The following is a 19,854-nucleotide window of genomic DNA, read 5'->3' on the forward strand; positions in this document are numbered from 1 at the left end:
CAAGCGAGCTACCGGTATCAAGCCAAAGCCAGTAATAGACCCGCCTGTCCACCAGAGGACAGCGTGTCAGTGTCACGTTTTGCCTCGCCGAGGCGTGAATATCACACGTCTGTAGTAACGTGAATACCAGCAGGGGGCGATAAAACCACTTTGTTTGTTTAGGAAAAAAGGCAAAATTGGGCTTAAAATAAATACGTAAACTAAGTAAAAAGTAGGAAAAGCATGTCACAAACATCACTAAAGAACTTGAAAGTCCTGTGTTTGTTGGACCCATCCACCACCATCATCAGTAGTGTCTCTCTTTTTATTCTACGTCACTAGCTCTGACTGTAGCATATTCACACAGATGTGTTTACATTGCAGTCAGTACAGACTACATGGTGTATAAATGAGGCGTCAAAAGCAAGAACGGCGTTCTTATTGAATGCTTTAGCCTTGAGCATTATCGTGTCATTTATACGCCATTTCGTGTGACCTGGCTAAACAAGCTCACCCTGCTGTTAGTTAACTATTGAGGCCTGGAAGTCCCTTTAAGATAATAATCTATTTTATATTCCATCTGTAAAACAATAGAAGACTTGCCAAATTATACGTGAACTTCTGGTACTGCCTGACAATGTCCTGAGGCTGATACTGGACAAATATACATCCATGTATGTGTTCAGAGAAGAAGGACGAGCAGACTTGCAGGCTAAGTAGGTGGGGGGGGGGGGGGGGGGGGGTGGGAGGGGGAGGACGAGCTATTTTCTCTCTTGGGGGACACTAAAGTCCTGGACGCAGAGCTTCAACAAAAAGGGGACGGACACTTAAGCTGCTTACAACAGCCTAATGGGGACGAGATAAGGGCCACCCAGGACCCGGCTGCCTCATCACTTAAAACACACTCTGACTCAGCTACACACACACACACACACACACATACACACACACACACATACATACAAGTGACAAGTATTTCTGCTCTGCTTGCTGTTCCTGTAAAACCCCTGCTACGATACACAAATTGGAGATTAAAGGTCACGATGATATTGGTCCTGCTTGTGTGTGTGTGTAAGATTTTGGTAGGCATAAAATTCACACGCACAAACACACAGGGACACTCTCTCTCTGTCCAGTCAAGTACAGTAAAAGATGCTAATTAGCAGTCAATTAGAGGAGTTGTCTACATTTGGAGAGGAGGCCAATTAAAGAAGCTACGACAACACAATCAAACAATCAGTCAGACAACCAAACGAGAGAGAAAACAGGAAGAAACAGAGTGGAGACGTCAGTAGAGTGAATGTTAAAGTCTCATACTCACACAGTAAAAACAAGATAAACGTCCATGCAGGTTAGATGTTAAATAGACTGCTCATGAATGTTGTAAAAACAGCAGGAGAACATCTGGTTCCAGAGAGGATCTGTAGCTCCAACACTGTCTCACGGCAGTTCATGAAATAGTCACGAAATGTAATCTATTTGATTCGTGTACATAGACAAAAATTTCCCCTTTATTCGTGACTCTCAGCACGACAAACCAACAGACCAACAGACCAACCAAAATCAACCGACCAACAAAAAGACGAACCAACAGACTAACCAACCAACCAACCAACCAATAGACAAACCAACCGACCAACCAACCAACCTACGAACCAACAGACGAACCAACCGACCAACCAACCAACCAACCAACCAACCAACCAACAGACAAACCAACCAGTCAACCGACGAACCAACGGACCGACCGACCAATCAACCAACCAACCAACCAACTAACCAACCGACTGACGAACCAACCGACAAACCAATCACAATCACGTTAATGATGTTAATATCATGTTCATTTCGTTAACGAAAACTATGACGAAATATATTCATCCATTACCTTTATTTTAAGACGAGACGATGACAAGACGGCATATACGGAATATAATCCAATAAATAAAAAGGGACATTTTAATCAATTAAAACATAGCTGACAAATTTAAGAGGGAAAACATTTTGACTAAAACTTGACTCAAATGTTTTGAGTTGTCGTTGACTAAAACTATGAAGGATAAAATCGACTAAAATATGACTAAAACTAATAAGCACTTAACATTACCACTGATTGAGGCTCTGAGCTTCCTGTAACAGCTGTTCCTGTTCACACCAGCCCTGTAAACACGTGGTGCTTTCACAGACACAGTGTACACTGGATGTAGCTGTGATACGAGCATGTTTACTCTGCTGGTGGCTGAAAACTGAGGATGCTGTCCAACACTAATATATCTTGACAGCTACTATTGATGAGACATCTAGCTTTTAATGTTCACTGTCCCCAGAGGAGGACGTTTAAGGACTCTGGTGACCGTCAGTTTGCCATCAGGTCAAAATATCAGCAGGTCCTAATGTGTGATTATGGTTGATGTGGGACGAAAAATATTGCGAGGCTTTAATGGAGCAAAAGGACAAACAGTGAAAGAAACACTTAAGCATATACACACAAACACAAACAAGAAAACCCTAATGGGTCCATTATTTGTGACTCAACATGCTCTCTAACATGCATCCACACACCTGATGTAACCCGGCGACACTCGCCGTCCGCCTCCCCCCCCCCCCAGGGGGAAATTGGTCGTTCATAATCAAAACAACAAACAAATGGCCCTCGACTCGGCACGCCATGTTGGAGTGACTCGAGCAAAACATACAGGTGAACACACACAAACACACCTCTTCTGCTGTCAGACCTCAGGCTGTGTTTCCTCACTCAGTGACAGACAGTAACTTATCAGACATCTATTTAAAATAACATCTCAGAGATTATCACTTTCATTTGATTTGTGTTTATTGAAATAGGGTTTGACTATGAAATATTATTTTGGGTTTGTCAGGAAGATAGAAAGAACAATGATGAACACGTTTGTGTGTATACACAGTGTGTGTGTGTGTGTGTGTGTGTGTGTGTGTGTGTGTGTGTGTGCGTGCTCTCCTGACTGTGCCAGACTTTTAACCGCTGCAGCACTACAATATCATAAATGGCTCGGCCGACCAACACACCACAGAGACAGACTGAAAACTGCTGCATCGATAAATCTAGCGGGCGAGGAAGCAGAGACACACACACAGAGTACACAGTGTGTGTGTGTGTGTGTGTGTGGTTTGCCATGTCCAGGAAGAGGAAAATACAGTATGACGAGACGTCTGTTGTCTTTATTTAAAGCATGTCTCAGGTATTATTGATTATACATATTACAGAACGTACTGTGTGTGTGTGTGTGTGTGTGCGTGTGTGTGCGTGTGTGTGTGTGTGTGTGTGTGTGTGTGTATAAACTTTGTCCCATCATGTGACAGTAGAGTTGGTAATGTGTTTATTTAGAGTCCGATGTGGTTCTGACTGCAGTGTTACAGTTCACTTTATTACAGCTAATTATTTATTGGTTGTAGGGATGCTAATTTACATTTGTATCTTTTATAACCAATAACCGACAAGATTAGTGTGTCTCATGTAGCGGTGCACCAGCTGCAGTGCATGAGCACAACAGACAACTGAGTCCTCAGGTAACTCGTCCAGGAGCTTTACTGTAGCAGCCACGCTGCTGCGTGTAGCATCGCAGACACTTTCCCTGTAAAAGTCCACCACAACCGCATCATTTAGTTTAGTTTAGCAGATTGTCAGCTGTGTGTCAGCGCGGCGTAACGTTAACAAGTGTCCGACAGACGGTGTGTGTGGTGGCGGTGGGTGTGAGGTTGTCGGAGGCGTTGTAGCTGTGACTGTAGCTGTAGCAGACAGTGTGTGTACACTTTATTTGTCTGTAAATTAATAATACAACTCCTCAGCTCAAGGCCGGAGCCAACTTCCTGTATCTTGCAACGCCAGCTCAGACTCTCTTAAGGTGGACTGTTAAGGTGGACCAGCTTTTCTCCTTAAAGTGACGTGCTGCTCCTCTGAGGTTTGCTCAGCTTTTTATTTAATTTGTAATATTTCTTTTGACCCTTTAACCGATTTCACCAATAATTATAATAATTACCGCTAATCGGTTAAAATTCTTCATGTTGGTTGAAAGGTTTAGTTTCTTTCATCTACAGGACAATCAAACGATATTAATATTATTTCTGATGGATAAACTAGTGGTATACAGTAGTGTGGATTTAATCTGTAAACCTTGTGTAGATTTAATGATATATTTCACTTTAACAAAGAGGCATGTTGAGACTGATAAAGACTGTCAGATTCCTTCAAACCATGAAACGGATTCGTCATTGAGAGTTAAAAACAGCTTCCAGATTTAAAATACTACTATAGCCATAAACCATACACAGACACACACAGAAACATCCTGAATCATACCTGCTAGCGATTATGTCCATTGCCTGACCCTTAACTTCAACTTCAACTTTCACCTCTCGTTGCGTTACGTTCACCTCAACGTAACCTCTGAATGATCCTCCCAGCTCCTGACAGCAACATGACCTCAAACTGAGAGACTCTCCACATGTTTACTGTCGACTTTAATCAGTGTTTTAGTTTCTTTGTAGAGTATTCCTTTAAGACGAAGCTGAACACCGATTCATTGGAGAAATTTCACTTATTTTTTGTACAGTGAACATGAATAAAAAGGTAACTAAGGGCTGTTTCCATTGTACTATATACACATATACATACATATATGTATCACCTAACATAGTAGTCCTGTTTTGTTTTGTTGTTAACCATGTGTTTGAAACCGTTTAAAACTGCGACCGTAATCCTGGAGAAAATACATTTCCCTCTAAACTAAATGAAAACACAGTTTAGTTGTATTTTGTGTTACGTAATTTTTAGGAGACAGGGTTGCTTGAACTTATCCATAATTATTAATTAAACTGTTTCCATATCCAAAGTGTGACTTTGTGCCATAGTTGAAAATCAGGCCGTTTTCTGAAGTATCTGCTCAGTGATCAGTAGATCTTTAGTGATCAGATCTCTACATTTCTAGTAAATGTAAATCAACTTTTATTGTCACACATTGTAGACCTACACAGCACACATGTAAACAAAACATCTTCCTTTAACGTTTTCGTATTTTATAAACTTTTATTTTCATAAATTGCTCTGAAAAGCGTCATCCTGTTTTGGATTTGTGCATGTTATAATATTGCCTTGTTTTTTACTTACGAAGATGATATTTTACTCGCTGTTCACTTTAACTTTGGTGTACTCCGGTTCTTTTGAAACGTGCTCTACAAATAAACTTGACTTGACCTCGGCATCGCCCAGGAGGAGAACTGGCTCCTCTCCAGCTACCAGTCAACACTGGGTCCGTGCGTGGGACTTGAACCGGCGACCCTCCAGTTCTCAAGCCAAGTCCCAACGGGCTGAACTACTATACAGTATATTTGGTTTTATTTACTTGTGTTACCTAATGATGGAGGGTCAGACAGATGGAGGTTATACGAGCGTATACTCACAGCTGACACTGGTCTCCCTTGATGCCCTTCGTGGTGCAGAAGCACTTCCCCGTGTTGACGTGGCACACGTTGGCGTGGCTGTTACACTTACATGCTGCAAGGAAAAAGACAACAGAAGAAGAGACACGTGTTAAGATGTTACATCTGAAATCTCCGAATTTGGAGACAGTTTTCAAGCCAACATCTTCTCAAACTTCAGCATCCAGCACTAAAACCTGCACCGAATAACCCTTTAACATTGTGTTGACCTATATAATACTCTATACTTTGTATGCATGGTGATCTTTTGACCCAACTTGAGTAAACTGTGGCACCAAGAAGTCATGATATTGAGTAGATTAGACATAGAAAAATTATGGCAACAAAGTGACTTTCAATATTATTGAAATGATTGAAAGTACTGCGATACCGAGTTAATATAATTTATTTTATTTAGTGAATCCAAATCCAATTATCCAGATATTTATTAATCTTATATCAATTTCACCCAGATAATTAGTAAATATAAATGAAGTTCACTCAGATAATTCTTAAATATAAATAAATTGCCTTCAGATAATTATTAAATATAAGTAAATTTCACCCAGATAATTAATAAATATAAATTCAGTTCACTTAGATAATTAGTAAATATTAATCAATTTCAAACAGGTAATTAGTAAATATAAATCAATTTCAACCAGACAATTTTTAAATATAAATCAAGTTCACCCAGATAATTATAAAAATATAAATACATTTCACCCAGATAATTAGTAATTATAAATCAATTTCAATTACAATACATAAAAGTAAAAATAATTAATAAATAAATAAATAAATAAATAAATAAATAAATAAATATTAATACTAATCTAAATTAATTTTGCTCAGATCCTTAGTAATTATAATTCAGTTTTCCTTCTGAAATTAACTTGGATTTACTATTTTTGTTTGAATTTAGTTAATTTATTCAATATTTTCTAATCAAAATTGTAGCACATAAAATCAATTCAATTACACTACGGTGGTGTTGTGGGAGGACAGGAGGAGAATGATGAGAGTGAGTAAGGAAGGGTGGAGGAGAGAAGGAAGGTAGTGAATAGGTGGAGAAAGCAGAGATAAAGAGAAAGAGGAGTGTAATGAGACAAAGAAAGGGGGAGTTAGAAAGATAGAAAAGGACAAATCAATCCCTTTCTGAGAAACACTAAAGCATCGTGAGTCATTCTCACTCTGCACGTCTGGAATGTTTTCTCTTGTTTTCCTGTTGACTGAACTACATTTAACACCTTAAAAAATCAGTACTTTCACAATGTGATGTATTTCTTTACAAAACTGTTTAAAAGAAAAAATGTTGCCATGCAACAACAGGTCACCAGTGAACTATTTTACAGCACCTAATGGATGACGAGTTAATGGATATGAGGGAAGAGTTCACGTTTCTTTCGAAGCATCTCTTAATGAGTGAACATTGAAAGAGTTATGTGTCGCTGTGAATGTTCCTCTTGTCCATACTGTCCATGAAGAGATCCCAGTGTAAGACGAGTTATTGTGATTTGGTCGTATCCACGCTGACCCTCCAACGTTTTCTACTTTCTCGTTTCAGCTCGCTGCGGTTTGTTTTGGTTGATGGATACGGAACGGATATGACGTCACGTTACACAGACTACAACAATAACTTCCTTTTACCTCCACATAGACTCAAATGAAGCAAATATATTGATTCTTGCATTAAAAAAAAATCTATTTAAAAATCATAAAAACAAAAATCTATATACATAGGTGAATCGATTTTTTTTCCCACCCGTGCTTTGTAGTCCACCAGGGAGAGGAAATAAGATAATATGGTAACAAAATGTTTATCAAAGTCAGATTTGAGGTTAATTCAGCGTAGAAAAATCCCCCTGTGGAAAACTTGTGGAACATGTTGAGCTGCATGAGGTAACATCCTGGATGGTGAAATTTGGAAGCTATTTATCGTAGGTAGTCGGCGTTTGATCAGAGCCACGAGATGGGACTAATCTTTTTTAATCGTTTTGTTATGCAAAAAAGCAGAGCATGATGCAGCCGGATGATTCACGTGGAGCCGAGCCTGTAATTTAGACACTAAATCACTTCTGCATGGAGTGACTAATGGCAGAGACAAACAGGAACGGTCGCCATACCCTTGTGTTACGGTGTGTGTGTGTGTGTGTGTGTGTGTGTGTGTGTGTGTGCTCACATCCGCACAAGGCCACCGTTTCCTGTGTCCCTCTCCAGCTGAATTGACTTTGTGCTTTGTTCTTATTCTCTCCAATTGGCACCGAGACAGGCCCCGTAATAAAACAGTGGTGCGCTCGGGTCAAGGTAAATCCAAGGCAGCGCCGGATAATGAGAGGAAAACAACCTCCTCTATCGCCTCTCCTTCCTCTGCCTGCTCAGATCGCTTACACCGAACAAAATCAAGGCAGCACACCTAAAACGCTGCTTTAAATATTTAGATTTTAAACCCACACAGAAAAACAAGGTTGCTCAGTGGGGCGTTTTAAATGTCAGCGGGCCGAAAGTCAAATTGACACTTGAAAAAACAAGAGGCGCTGACAGCGGAGGCGGCGACAATAACAAACTACAATCTCAATCTATTACTTGGGATTACATTGACCCGTCACAAAGACATGATGCACACTGAGCTGTAAGAGTTCGGGAGATAACAGACAAGAAGTGGCTTTTACATTTTGAGATAATAAGACAAATCACAGGTGTGTTAGCGCCGGCTTCGGGTCGCCCTGCTGTTCATACAATATTGATTTAGCAGGCAGTCAACAAAGGACACAGCTAGCAGACATGTGCGTTCATGAACTCACACAGATTTTGCCAAAGGGGCACTTAGAGGGACTGTTTGTAACTTCTTACAGGTATAAATCATTGCGGGTCGGTGTCCCATGCGCGCTCGCGTGTGGCTACGCTGTTCCAACACAAACTACACGGAAGCACCAAAACCGCAAAGTTATATCTAGTGAAGTCCGTCTTGCAAAACAGTGTCAACTCATCCTGCTTCGGCCTCCCGACTCTGGTCAGAAGACACAGGGGAGACCGTAGCTTTGGTCTCCAGGGCCGGAGTCGATGAAAAAATGGGCCAGCGTAAGGATGTGAGCGACTTTGACAAAGGCCAAACTGTGCTGGCTAGACGACTGGGTCAGAGCATCTCCACAACTGCAGCTCTTGTGGGATGTTCCCGGTCTGCAGTGGTCAGGACCAACCAAAAGTGGTCCAAGGAAGGAAAGCCGGTGAACCGGCGACAGGGTCAGACCCGAGGCTCATTGATGAACGTTGGGAGCGAAGGCTGGCCCGTGTTGTCCGATCCAATAGAAGAGCTACTGGAGCTGCTGAAACAGTTAATGCTGGTTTCCGATAGAAAGGTGTCAGAACACACAGTGAGGAGCAGTTTGTTGCGTACGGGGCTGCGTAGCCGCAGACCGGTCAGGGTGCCGCCTGCTGACCCGTGTCCACCGTCCAAAAGCGCCTACAATGGGCACGTTGTGAGCATCAGAACTGGACCACGGAGCAACGGAAGAAGGTGGCCCGGTCTGATGAATCACGTTTTCTTTTACATCATGTGGATGACAACGAGTTCGAGGTGTCGACACGGCCTCTAAATTCTCCAGATCTCGATCCGATCGAGCATCTGTGGGATGTGCCCGACAAACAAGTCCGGGTCACGGAGGCCCCACCTCGCAACTTACAGGACTTAAAGGATCTGCTACTGACGGCTTGGTGCCAGACACCACAACAGACCTTCAGAGGTCTAGTGGAGTCCATGCCTCGACGGGTCAGGGCTGTTTTGGCGGCAAGAGGGGGACCTACTCAATATCAGGCAGGTGGTCATAATGTTATGGCTGATCGGTGTATTTTTTAATATATCATACATGTTACGTACTGGCTTTCATCATACTACAAATCCATTCATTCAGTCATTCAGTCATTCAGTCAGTCTCTCTCACTAAACATGAATGAATGAATGAATGAAATAGACGGAGGAGGTAGAACATCACGCACCGCACTCTGCTGACAACACAGAACTGAGCCGCGATACAAAGAAACCTGGTCTCTTAGCAAAAAAAGGCTGATTTGATATAAATCATATTTTCCCATGACTTGTGCGAGCCCCCTGAAGAGAGTACAATTTCTCACCCCGCTGCCTCCGCATACATACACACACACACACACACACACACACACACACACATACACACACAATACAATACAATAGAAAAGACGCCTGCTGTCTGAATGTGTGTGTAGGCGGGAACTGGGGTTTGACTCTATCTGTGTGAGTCAGACAGGTAGAGACGAGGAAGTAAGTCGGTGAGGGAAACATTACAGAACAATCCCTCGCTCTGCTCCGTCTTACTCCCAACGGGGCCGAGCAGTTATAAAACTAAAGAGAACGTAATGGGAAGAAACTTAAAATCAAAGGATTTTTTTTGTGCATTTTTTGTGGATCTTTCTCTGCTGCTGCTAAATATCTCTCTGTGGATATTTCAACAGATTCTCCACCTCCTCTGCTCTGAGCTCTGACAGAAAGTGACGAGTTCACAGCATGAATAAAATAAATGAATTAGAGCCAGCTGGTTTTTACCCCTGTAACCATGTGAGTTATGACTGGACGTTCTTTCCTCTTCTGCTCTTTAAGAATCGCTCTATCAGAATTATTTGCCATTAGAATAAAGAAAAGAGAAAACAGGATAACCAAATAGTGTGAGAGGAAGCGGTGTTGACCAAAACATTTCCATAATTCATGTGCGACTACTCAAACAAGATGAATCCAAACAAGCAGACAAACCGATGCAACAACTGTCCGGGTTAGAAGAAGCTGCATAAACAAGACACATAATACGTATCAACAACATTCAACATGTCGTTCTTTGAGCCGCCGCGTGAGCTCGTCTTCTCATGATCACAGTGTGGACTCTGTATTAATGCTATCTGTTACCTTTCAATAACTCTTAATATGTTTTTTCACAGGTCTTATTGTTGGGTGCAGCAATGGCACTGAAGATCATTAGTTTGGGTTTTTATAATAAAATACAAATAAACTACTGCAAAAAACAAATCATAGAAAAATATGTGTAAAGATACCAACATACCATTTGAAACTAGAAAACCTAAAGAATCCATCCATTGGTACCAACTATGTTGCCAACCATGCCGCTTAATTTTGGCGAGGAAAAACTGTCATAGCCGTTTTCAAAGGGGTCCCTTGACCTCTGACCTCCAGATAAGTGAATGTAAATGGGTTCTGTGGGTACCCACGAGTCTCCCCTTTACAGACATGCCCACTTTATGATAATCACATGCAGTTTGGGGCAAGTCATAGTCAAGTCAGCACACTGACACACTGACAGCTGTTGTTGCCTGTTGGGCTGCAGTTTGACATGTTATGATTTGAGCATATTTTTTTATGCTAAATGCAGTACCTGTGAGGGTTTCTGGACAATATTTGACATTGTTTTGTGTTGTTAATTGATTTCCAATAATAAATATATACATACATTTACATAAAGCAGCATATTTGCCCACTCCCATGTTGATAAGAGTATTAAATACTTAACAAATCTCCCTTTAAGGTACATTTTGAACAGATAAAAAATGTGCGATTAATCACAATTAAATACTTTAATCGATTGAAAGCTTTACTAAAAACCCATCCAAAAAAAACTCATCGACTTCGAGACGAAGGAACCGGAAGTCAAAGAACGTTTATTGCCAAGAAGTGAAAGTCAATTGCATCAGAGCTACGCTTCCACCATTTTGCACTGAAAGCGACTACCGGACGCCAGTAAAACGTCCGCCTACAAAGTGCCGTACAAAAGTAAAACTAAATGATTTCTATTCTATTGTCATATTCTACCAAAATGGCCTGTGTTGAATAATACAGTATTATAACTATAATAAGCGTTTTCAGTCCAAAATGGTGGCAGCAGCTGTTTGAGACGAGACAACACGTCTCTTTGCTTCTATACTCTTTACCGGAAGTGCTTTGTTAGTATTTTAGGACTCACTCCTGCAGCTCTCTATAGATGATAACAACCTTCTGAACCTATTAGTAGGTGTAGCAGGCCCATTCTAACCCATATGTATGAGGCTGATTACTACTGATAATGTCCATTCAATCGGCTGATAAGATTTGAAGTGGGGGAAACTGCAGAGATCAGCGTCTTCTTGCAGGAGAAAACATAATCTGCTCCTTGACAACTAGAAAGTGCAAAACAAAAAAAAAGTATGGCTAACATGAGTCGCATGGCCCTCCCCCAACCTCTCGAGTCACTTCTAAAGAAAGCAACTTGACTTGTCGGACTGAAAACAGTGAAATGTAATTATTCTGCTTCAGGTTGAAACATGTGTTAGACTCATACCGGGTCACCTGTGCAGGCCGCTATCGTGCGAACGTTCATGACAATTTAATTAGAGGTCACCAACCCAATCCAATACGTCAGCCCTAACATCAACAGCTCTCTAATCCCTGGTGCATTTCCTGAAAATATGGCATTGTGCCACATGTTCACACCGACCAGAGGTGTTGATTGGATCTATATGGAAATAATCTATACAGCGGAACATGTGTGTATGCCCATGGTTGTCACGTCTCTGGCCTTGACTCCAGTAGTTTTTCAGTGTTCTGCTTCCCCTGGGTCTCCCCCTCCCCTGCCTGTGGATGTGGCAGGGGCGCGGCTTCCTCATCAAGCACCTGGTCTCACTCTCCACTCTGCACCTGTCAACAATCACCTAATCAACCCACAGTACAAGAACACCAGCTTTCCTGCCAGTCCTCGCCAGATTGTTCTGCCTACCAGTTGGTATTTTCTCGGCCGCTCTGTATGATAATTACCAGAGTTATTCCTGTGTTTCCTAGTGCTTCTGTTATCTAACATTGTGTTCTCCTGTCTTCTGGATTCCAGTGCCAGCCTCCTATCGAGCCATCCTCACGCCGCCGCAGCTCATTCCTCCAGCTACTCCACCCTGCTCAACAGCCTGCCTGTCCCCTGCCTTCTCCAGCGCCCTCACCACCTTTATTACAATAAATCCACCTGACTTTCAACCACCATCCAGCTGTGTCTGTGTCTGCTTCTGGGTCCTAAACCAAAGCCCTCACAGAACAATCTGGCCACCATGGACCCAGCAGACACAGATTCACTCCGCCATGCTTTAGCCTCCCAGGGTTCGCTGGTTGGACAACATGACAAGATCCTCCGTGAATTGGTGGAGAATCTGCGAGCCCTTTCCTCCAATGTCATCCAACTCGGCAGCCAAATGGACCAGGTCAACGCCCATCTCACAGCTTCATCTGCCACAGCAACTTCACCAGCTGACCCCCCACCAGCGCTCCCAACGCCTCCACAAGGGCATGCCACCCCAGCCCCACTAGCCCGTGAGCCTTTCATTCCGACTCCAGAACGCTACTCTGGGGATTTGGGGGCTTGTGGGCGGTTCCTTCTCCAGTGTTCTCTCGTGTTCCAGCAGCAACCTACCACCTATGTTTCAGATAAGTCACGCATAGCATTTATTTTGGGTTTACTTACTGGTAAAGCTTCTCAGTGGGCTACAGCTTTGTGGGAGAGGCAGTCTCCTATTTGTAATTCTTACCCGGTATTCATAGCTGAATTGAGAAAAGTTTTTGATCATCCTGTTCAGGGTAAAGAGGCTGCTAACCGTCTCCTCTCCCTCCGTCAGGGCTCTGGATCAGTTGCAGAGTATGCAGTTGAGTTTAGGATCCTGGCAGCAGAGAGTGGGTGGGATGAAGTGTCTTTACAAGGAGTGTTTGTTCATGGGTTAGCTGAGAATATTAAGGATGAGTTGGCTGCAAGGGATGAGACTGATAGTTTAGACTCCCTTATTTCCCTGTCCATACGCTTAGACAACCGTCTTCGTGAACGCCGTAGGGAGAGAGCCAGCCGCCCGCATGCCTCCACTTCTCCTTTCCAGTCCAAACCTGCCCCCCGGGTGATCCCTGACAGCCAGTTCTTCACCAGCCAGCCCCTCAGTTCCTCAGCATCACCCTCAATGGAGGAGCCCATGCAGTTGGGACGAGCTCGTCTCTCACCCTCAGAGCGCCAACGGCGAGTCAAGGCTGGTGTGTGTGTCTATTGTGGCAAGGCTGGCCACTTCCTCGCTTCTTGTCCTCACCTGCCAAAAGATTAGGCTCATCCGGAACTGGAGAGGCCCTGATGAGCCACACCTCCACCTCTCCATCAGCCCCTCACCCCCGTATGCAATTTAATGCATCCCTTGTGTGCCAGGGTGACTCTATCCCCCTTCTTGCTCTGGTTGATTCTGGGGCTGATGATAATTTCATTGACTCCACCCTCGTTACCCAAGCTGGGATCCCTGTTGAAGCCCTTCCTGCTCCTAAGGATGTCAATGCGCTGGATGGAAGGCTCCTGGCCCGCATTACTCATCACACTGTTCCCCTGAGTCTCATCCTGTCAGGTAATCATCACGAATCTATAAAACTGCTAGTTATTCCCTCACCTCATGCTCCTGTGGTCCTAGGTCAGCCCTGGCTTAAACTCCATAACCCCCATATTGATTGGTCCACCGCATCTATTGCTAGTTGGAGCACCTTTTGCCACTCCCACTGTCTCCAGTCAGCCCTAGCTCCCTCTCAGTTAACTGCTGCTCCTACTTTTGAGCCCCCTGACCTCTCTTCAGTCCCTCCTGTGTACCATGACTTAGGTGAGGTGTTTAGTAAGCAGCGGGCCCAAACCTTGCCCCCACATAGGCCCTATGATTGTGCTATAGACCTGCACCATGGTGCCCCCCTTCCCTCGAGCCGTCTCTATAAACTCTCCCGTCCCGAAAGGGAGGCTATGGAGAAGTACATCAACGACTCACTAGTTGCTGGTTTTATTCGACCCTCCTCTTCTCCTGTTGGTGCCGGCTTCTTCTTTGTTGCAAAGAAAGATCACACCCTACGCCCCTGTATTGATTTCCGTGGCCTCAACGACATAACCATTAAAAACAAGTATCCACTACCCCTCATCGACCCCTCTTTCGAGCCCCTGCACAAGGCCACTGTTTTCTCAAAGCTGGACCTCCGGAACGCTTACCATCTGATCCGAGTCAGAGAAGGAGATGAGTGGAAGACTGCATTTAACACTCCCCTGGGCCATTTTGAGTATCAAGTCATGCCCTTTGGCCTCACCAACGCCCCTGCAGTTTTCCAGGCCTTGGTTAATGACATCCTCCGTGACATGCTGAACCACTTCATTTTTGTTTATCTAGATGATATACTCATCTTCTCCCGGAACATGGAAGAACATGTTCAACATGTGAGGTTAGTGCTCCGTCGTCTTCTGGAAAACAAGCTGTTTGTAAAAGCTGAAAAATGTGACTTCCACGTGACTTCTGTGAGTTTTCTGGGCTTCATCATCGAGCAGGGGCAGGTGAAGACGGACCCAGCAAAGGTTCAGGCGGTGGCTGAGTGGCCCAAACCCACTACACGGAAACAGTTGCAGCGATTCTTAGGATTCGCCAACTTCTACAGACGGTTCATTCGAGACTACAGTAGAGTGGCGGCCCCTCTCACACAACTCACCTCCCCAGCCATCCCCTTTACTTGGACGCCGGAGGTTGACATAGCATTTGACACTCTGAAACAGTTATTCACTAGTGCTCCAATTCTAACTCACTCTGATCCCTCTTTGCAGTTTGTTGTGGAGGTGGATGCCTCTGATTCAGGTGTGGGGGCCGTCCTCTCTCAGCGGTCTCCTAAGGATCACAAGCTGCACCCCTGTGCCTTCTTCTCCCGGCGCCTTTCTCCGGCAGAGCGCAACTACGATGTGGGAAACCGTGAGCTGTTGGCGGTGGTCCTGGCACTTGAGGAATGGAGGCACATGCTGGAAGGGGCTGAGCAGCCATTTGTAGTTTGGACAGACCACAAAAACCTCTCTTACCTCCGCTCTGCTAAACGGCTAAATTCCCGCCAGGCTCGGTGGGCTCTGTTCCTGGGAAGGTTTAACTTCAGTCTCACTTACCGTCCTGGCTCACGCAACACCAAACCTGATGCCCTCTCCCGCCAGTCTGTCCCAGAGAAATCCTGCTCTGAGCCAGAAACCATTCTACCTCATTCCTGTGTGGTGGCCGCAGCTACATGGGAGATTGAGACCCGCATACGGGAGGCACAGCGCTCTCATCCAGAGACAGGTAATGGCCCTCCTAACTGTCTGTTTGTGCCTGATTCAGCCAGATCTCAAGTTCTACAATGGGGCCATTCATCTAAGCTCACCTGCCACCCTGGTTTCCACCGCACCCTCTCCTTCATCAAACGGCGGTTCTGGTGGCCATCCATGACCCGCGACACCCGTGCCTTCGTGTCCGCCTGCTCCGTCTGTGCCCGCAGCAAGGCCTCCCATCAACCCCCAGCTGGTCTCCTGCGCCCTCTGCCCGTCCCCAGCCGACCCTGGTCCCACATAGCTGTGGACTTTGTCACCGGTTTACCCCCGTCAGAAGGTAACACAATCATATTGACTGTGGTAGACCGTTTTTCCAAGGCTGTGCATTTTGTCCCTCTCCCTAAATTACCCTCAGCCACAGAGACTGCGGACCTCCTGGTCCTCCATGTGTTTCGTCTTCATGGCATCCCCCAGGACATCGTCTCTGACCGGGGACCACAGTTCTCTTCCCAGGTCTGGAAGGCCTTTTGCCAGGCTCTGGGTGCCACAGCTAGTCTCTCCTCTGGGTACCACCCTCAAACGAATGGGCAGACGGAGCGGGCAAACCAAGATCTCGGGGCAGCCCTGCGTTGTGTCACTGCTCACCATCCGTCCTCCTGGAGTAGACAGTTACCCTGGGTTGAGTATGCCCATAACTCACTCACCAGCGCCGCCACAGGTATGTCCCCCTTCATGGCCTCTCTAGGCTATCAACCTCCCCTCTTCTCAGTCCAGGAGGAGGCTGTGGCGGTGCCATCGGTCCAAGCCAACATCCAAAGGTGTCGGCGGATTTGGAGAGAGGTCCGGTCTGCCCTTCTCCGTTCAGCTGTCCGGAATCAACGCCTTGCTGACCGCCATCGATCCCCTGCACCCACTTACCAACCCGGTCAAAAGGTATGGCTTTCCTCCCGTGACTTGCCCCTTCAGGTGGAGTCCCATAAATTGGCTCCCCGATACATTGGACCTTTTGAAGTTGACAAGATCATTAATCCCACTGTTATCAAGTTAAAGTTGCCTTCATCTCTGAGAGTCCACCCCACGTTCCATGTTTCGCTGCTTAAGCCTGTGTCTTCCAGCCCCTTGTGCCCTCCAGCCGAACCCCCTCCACCCCCCCGGATCATCGACAATCACCCTGCCTTCACTGTTCGGCGGATTCTGGACGTCCGTCGCCGAGGCCGGGGGTTCCGGTTCCTGGTTGACTGGGAGGGTTATGGCCCAGAGGAACGCTCATGGATCCCGCGCAGCTTCTTTCTGGATGCCTCCCTCATTCGGGACTTTTATCGGGAGCATCCAGACAAGCCTGGGGCGCCCGGAGGCGCCCGTTGAGGGGGGGGTCCTGTCACGTCTCTGGCCTTGACTCCAGTAGTTTTTCAGTGTTCTGCTTCCCCTGGGTCTCCCCCTCCCCTGCCTGTGGATGTGGCAGGGGCGCGGCTTCCTCATCAAGCACCTGGTCTCACTCTCCACTCTGCACTCTGCACCTGTCAACAATCACCTAATCAACCCACAGTACAAGAACACCAGCTTTCCTGCCAGTCCTCGCCAGATTGTTCTGCCTACCAGTTGGTATTTTCTCGGCCGCTCTGTATGATAATTACCAGAGTTATTCCTGTGTTTCCTAGTGCTTCTGTTATCTAACATTGTGTTCTCCTGTCTTCTGGATTCCAGTGCCAGCCTCCTATCGAGCCATCCTCACGCCGCCGCAGCTCATTCCTCCAGCTACTCCACCCTGCTCAACAGCCTGCCTGTCCCCCTGCCTTCTCCAGCGCCCTCACCACCTTTATTACAATAAATCCACCTGACTTTCAACCACCATCCAGCTGTGTCTGTGTCTGCTTCTGGGTCCTAAACCAAAGCCCTCACAATGGTGACTGTGTGCACATCTGTATTAGAGTGACACCATTAAGTGTTGGCACATCCTAATATTAGTCATGCTGTATATCACAGTGACACTCACAGGGACGGAGACGGCTCTCACAGTGTAAGCAGCTAATTAACAAATCTGTGTTTCTTTCCATTGTTTTTCGACATATATTCATCAACTTTTTCTCTAAATGCAACAGCCTATTTTCACCGCTTTAATTCGCCATAAGACGGCCCTTTCTGGCAGGAAACTGAATCCGTTATATTGCTGTCTTCAAAGCCACCAGACTCCATTCACAAAAACAGTAATTTTACCTCTCAAAACACTGGAGTTGCTGGTCTACCGCTGCATCGATCGGTTGGTTTAATTGTCTTATTGTGTGACTTTGGTGAATCCGAACTATTCAAAGTCACATAATAACGCAAACAAACTAACTGATCGATGCAGCGGTAGACCACAAACTCCCATGTTCTGAGAGAAAAAAATACTGTTTTTGTGAATGGAGTCTGGTGGCTTTGGTGAAAGCACAGATAACGGCTTCAGTTCCCCGTCGGAAACATACAGTGCCTTCAAATGAAACTCGTTAACTCGTGTTTACAACATGGGAAGTCGTGTACACAATATGCTTGGCGTTCAAGTGGTTAAGTCGTGAGAAAACCCTGCTACGCAACAGCAATATTAACGTTACTGTTGGTGTCTAGAAGCCACAGAGGCTAACAATGAAAAATATATTTTACATACTATAAAACTACCAAAAAAAATTAATATACAACTAAAATTACAATATGTTCATATACTGTATATATATATATATATATACTATATGTAGTATCTTTAACTCACTAATGAAAGGAGGATTGTAAAGTGGTGTTGTTGGTCCGTCCTTCACATAGTCAACTTTTTCCCATCAAAATTCCCTCTTCTTCACTGAACTCTACTGTATTCTCCAGATTATGATCAATCACTTGCTCATCTCCATGAATACTTTTTCATCATCTTCATCATCATCAATGTCACCTTCCACTGCAGCTGACTGCTGCTCTTCTCTTTGTCCGGTTCCACCGACGCGGCGGTTTGGTTTGATAAGAGAGGACAGGGCTTTATACTGTGTTTAATGAAGGGATGGTTGGGAAGGGTCGAAGGCAAACATGAAGTAAAGAGATGTAGGGAGTCTGTAAAATATGTGGGAGCACACACACTCGTATATATTCGCACACAAAGAGAAAAAAAATGGTTTTCATGTCTTAGTGGCGTCAAAGAGCCCTTGAATATAGTTTCCTTCCCTCAGCAGATCTGATAAGTGAACCGTCGACCTTTAAATGTGAACATTTCAAAGTTCCCATCATTTTACTCCAAGTGTCAGTTCTCTTTTAGGCCAATTTACTACACAAAGTATTATTAATACAATAATGTCTCTGAAAAATAACCAATTGTTTGATTTAAGGCAGATTTCAAATGGAGTTTCAACAATTATAAACCACAGATACATTTAAAACATTGATATATATGAGAATATGTATGCCACGGCCAAAAACAAAGATGGCGATGGCCAAAAACAAAGATGGCGACGACTAAACCACCAACATGGCTACGGCCAGAAACTAAGAAAGCGACGACCAAAAACCAAGATCGTGACAGCCAAAAACCAAGATGGCGACGGCCAAAAACCAAGATGGCGAGGGCCAAAAACCAAGATGGCGAGGGCCAAAAACCAAGATGGCGAAGGCCAAAAACCAAGATAGCGACGACCAAAAACCAAGATGGCGACGACCAAAAACCAAGATGGCGAAGGCCAAAAACCAAGATGGCGACGGCCAAAAACCAAGATAGCGACGACCAAAAACCAAGATAGCGACGGCCAAAAACCAAGATGGCGAAGACCAAAAACCAACATGGCGACGGCCAAAAACCAAGATGGCGAAGACCAAAAACCAAGATGGCGAGGGCCAAAAACCAAGATGGCGACGGCCAAAAACCAAGATGGCGAAGACCAAAAACCAAGATGGCGAGGGCCAAAAACCAAGATGGCGAGGGCCAAAAACCAAGATGGCGAAGGCCAAAAACCAAGATAGCGACGACCAAAAACCAAGATGACGACGACCAAAAACCAAGATGGCGAAGGCCAAAAACCAAGATAGCGACGACCAAAAACCAAGATGGCGACGACCAAAAACCAAGATGGCGAAGGCCAAAAACCAAGATGGCGACGGCCAAAAACCAAGATAGCGACGACCAAAAACCAAGATAGCGACGACCAAAAACCAAGATGGCGACGGCCAAAAACCAAGATGACGACGGCCAAAAACCAAGATGGCGATGACCAAAAACCAAGATGGCGAAGGCCAAAAACCAAGATGACGAAGATCAAAAACCAAGATGGCGAGGGCCAAAAAACTAAGATGAAGACAA

The 19,854-nt window shown here is 44.9% G+C and overlaps 1 protein-coding gene across 1 annotated transcript in view; it reads right to left on the reverse strand.

Moving 5' to 3' along the window:
- atrnl1a (attractin-like 1a) overlaps window positions 1-19,854 on the reverse strand; it is a 259,397-nt gene that overhangs the window by 145,757 nt on the left and 93,786 nt on the right. Inside the window, 1 exon segment of the mRNA XM_037782216.1 lies at window positions 5,416-5,509. Within this exon segment, the coding sequence (XP_037638144.1) occupies window positions 5,416-5,509 (94 nt within the window).

Source organism: Sebastes umbrosus, chromosome 10 (assembly GCF_015220745.1).
Source record: "Sebastes umbrosus isolate fSebUmb1 chromosome 10, fSebUmb1.pri, whole genome shotgun sequence".
Taxonomy (NCBI): domain Eukaryota; kingdom Metazoa; phylum Chordata; class Actinopteri; order Perciformes; family Sebastidae; genus Sebastes; species Sebastes umbrosus.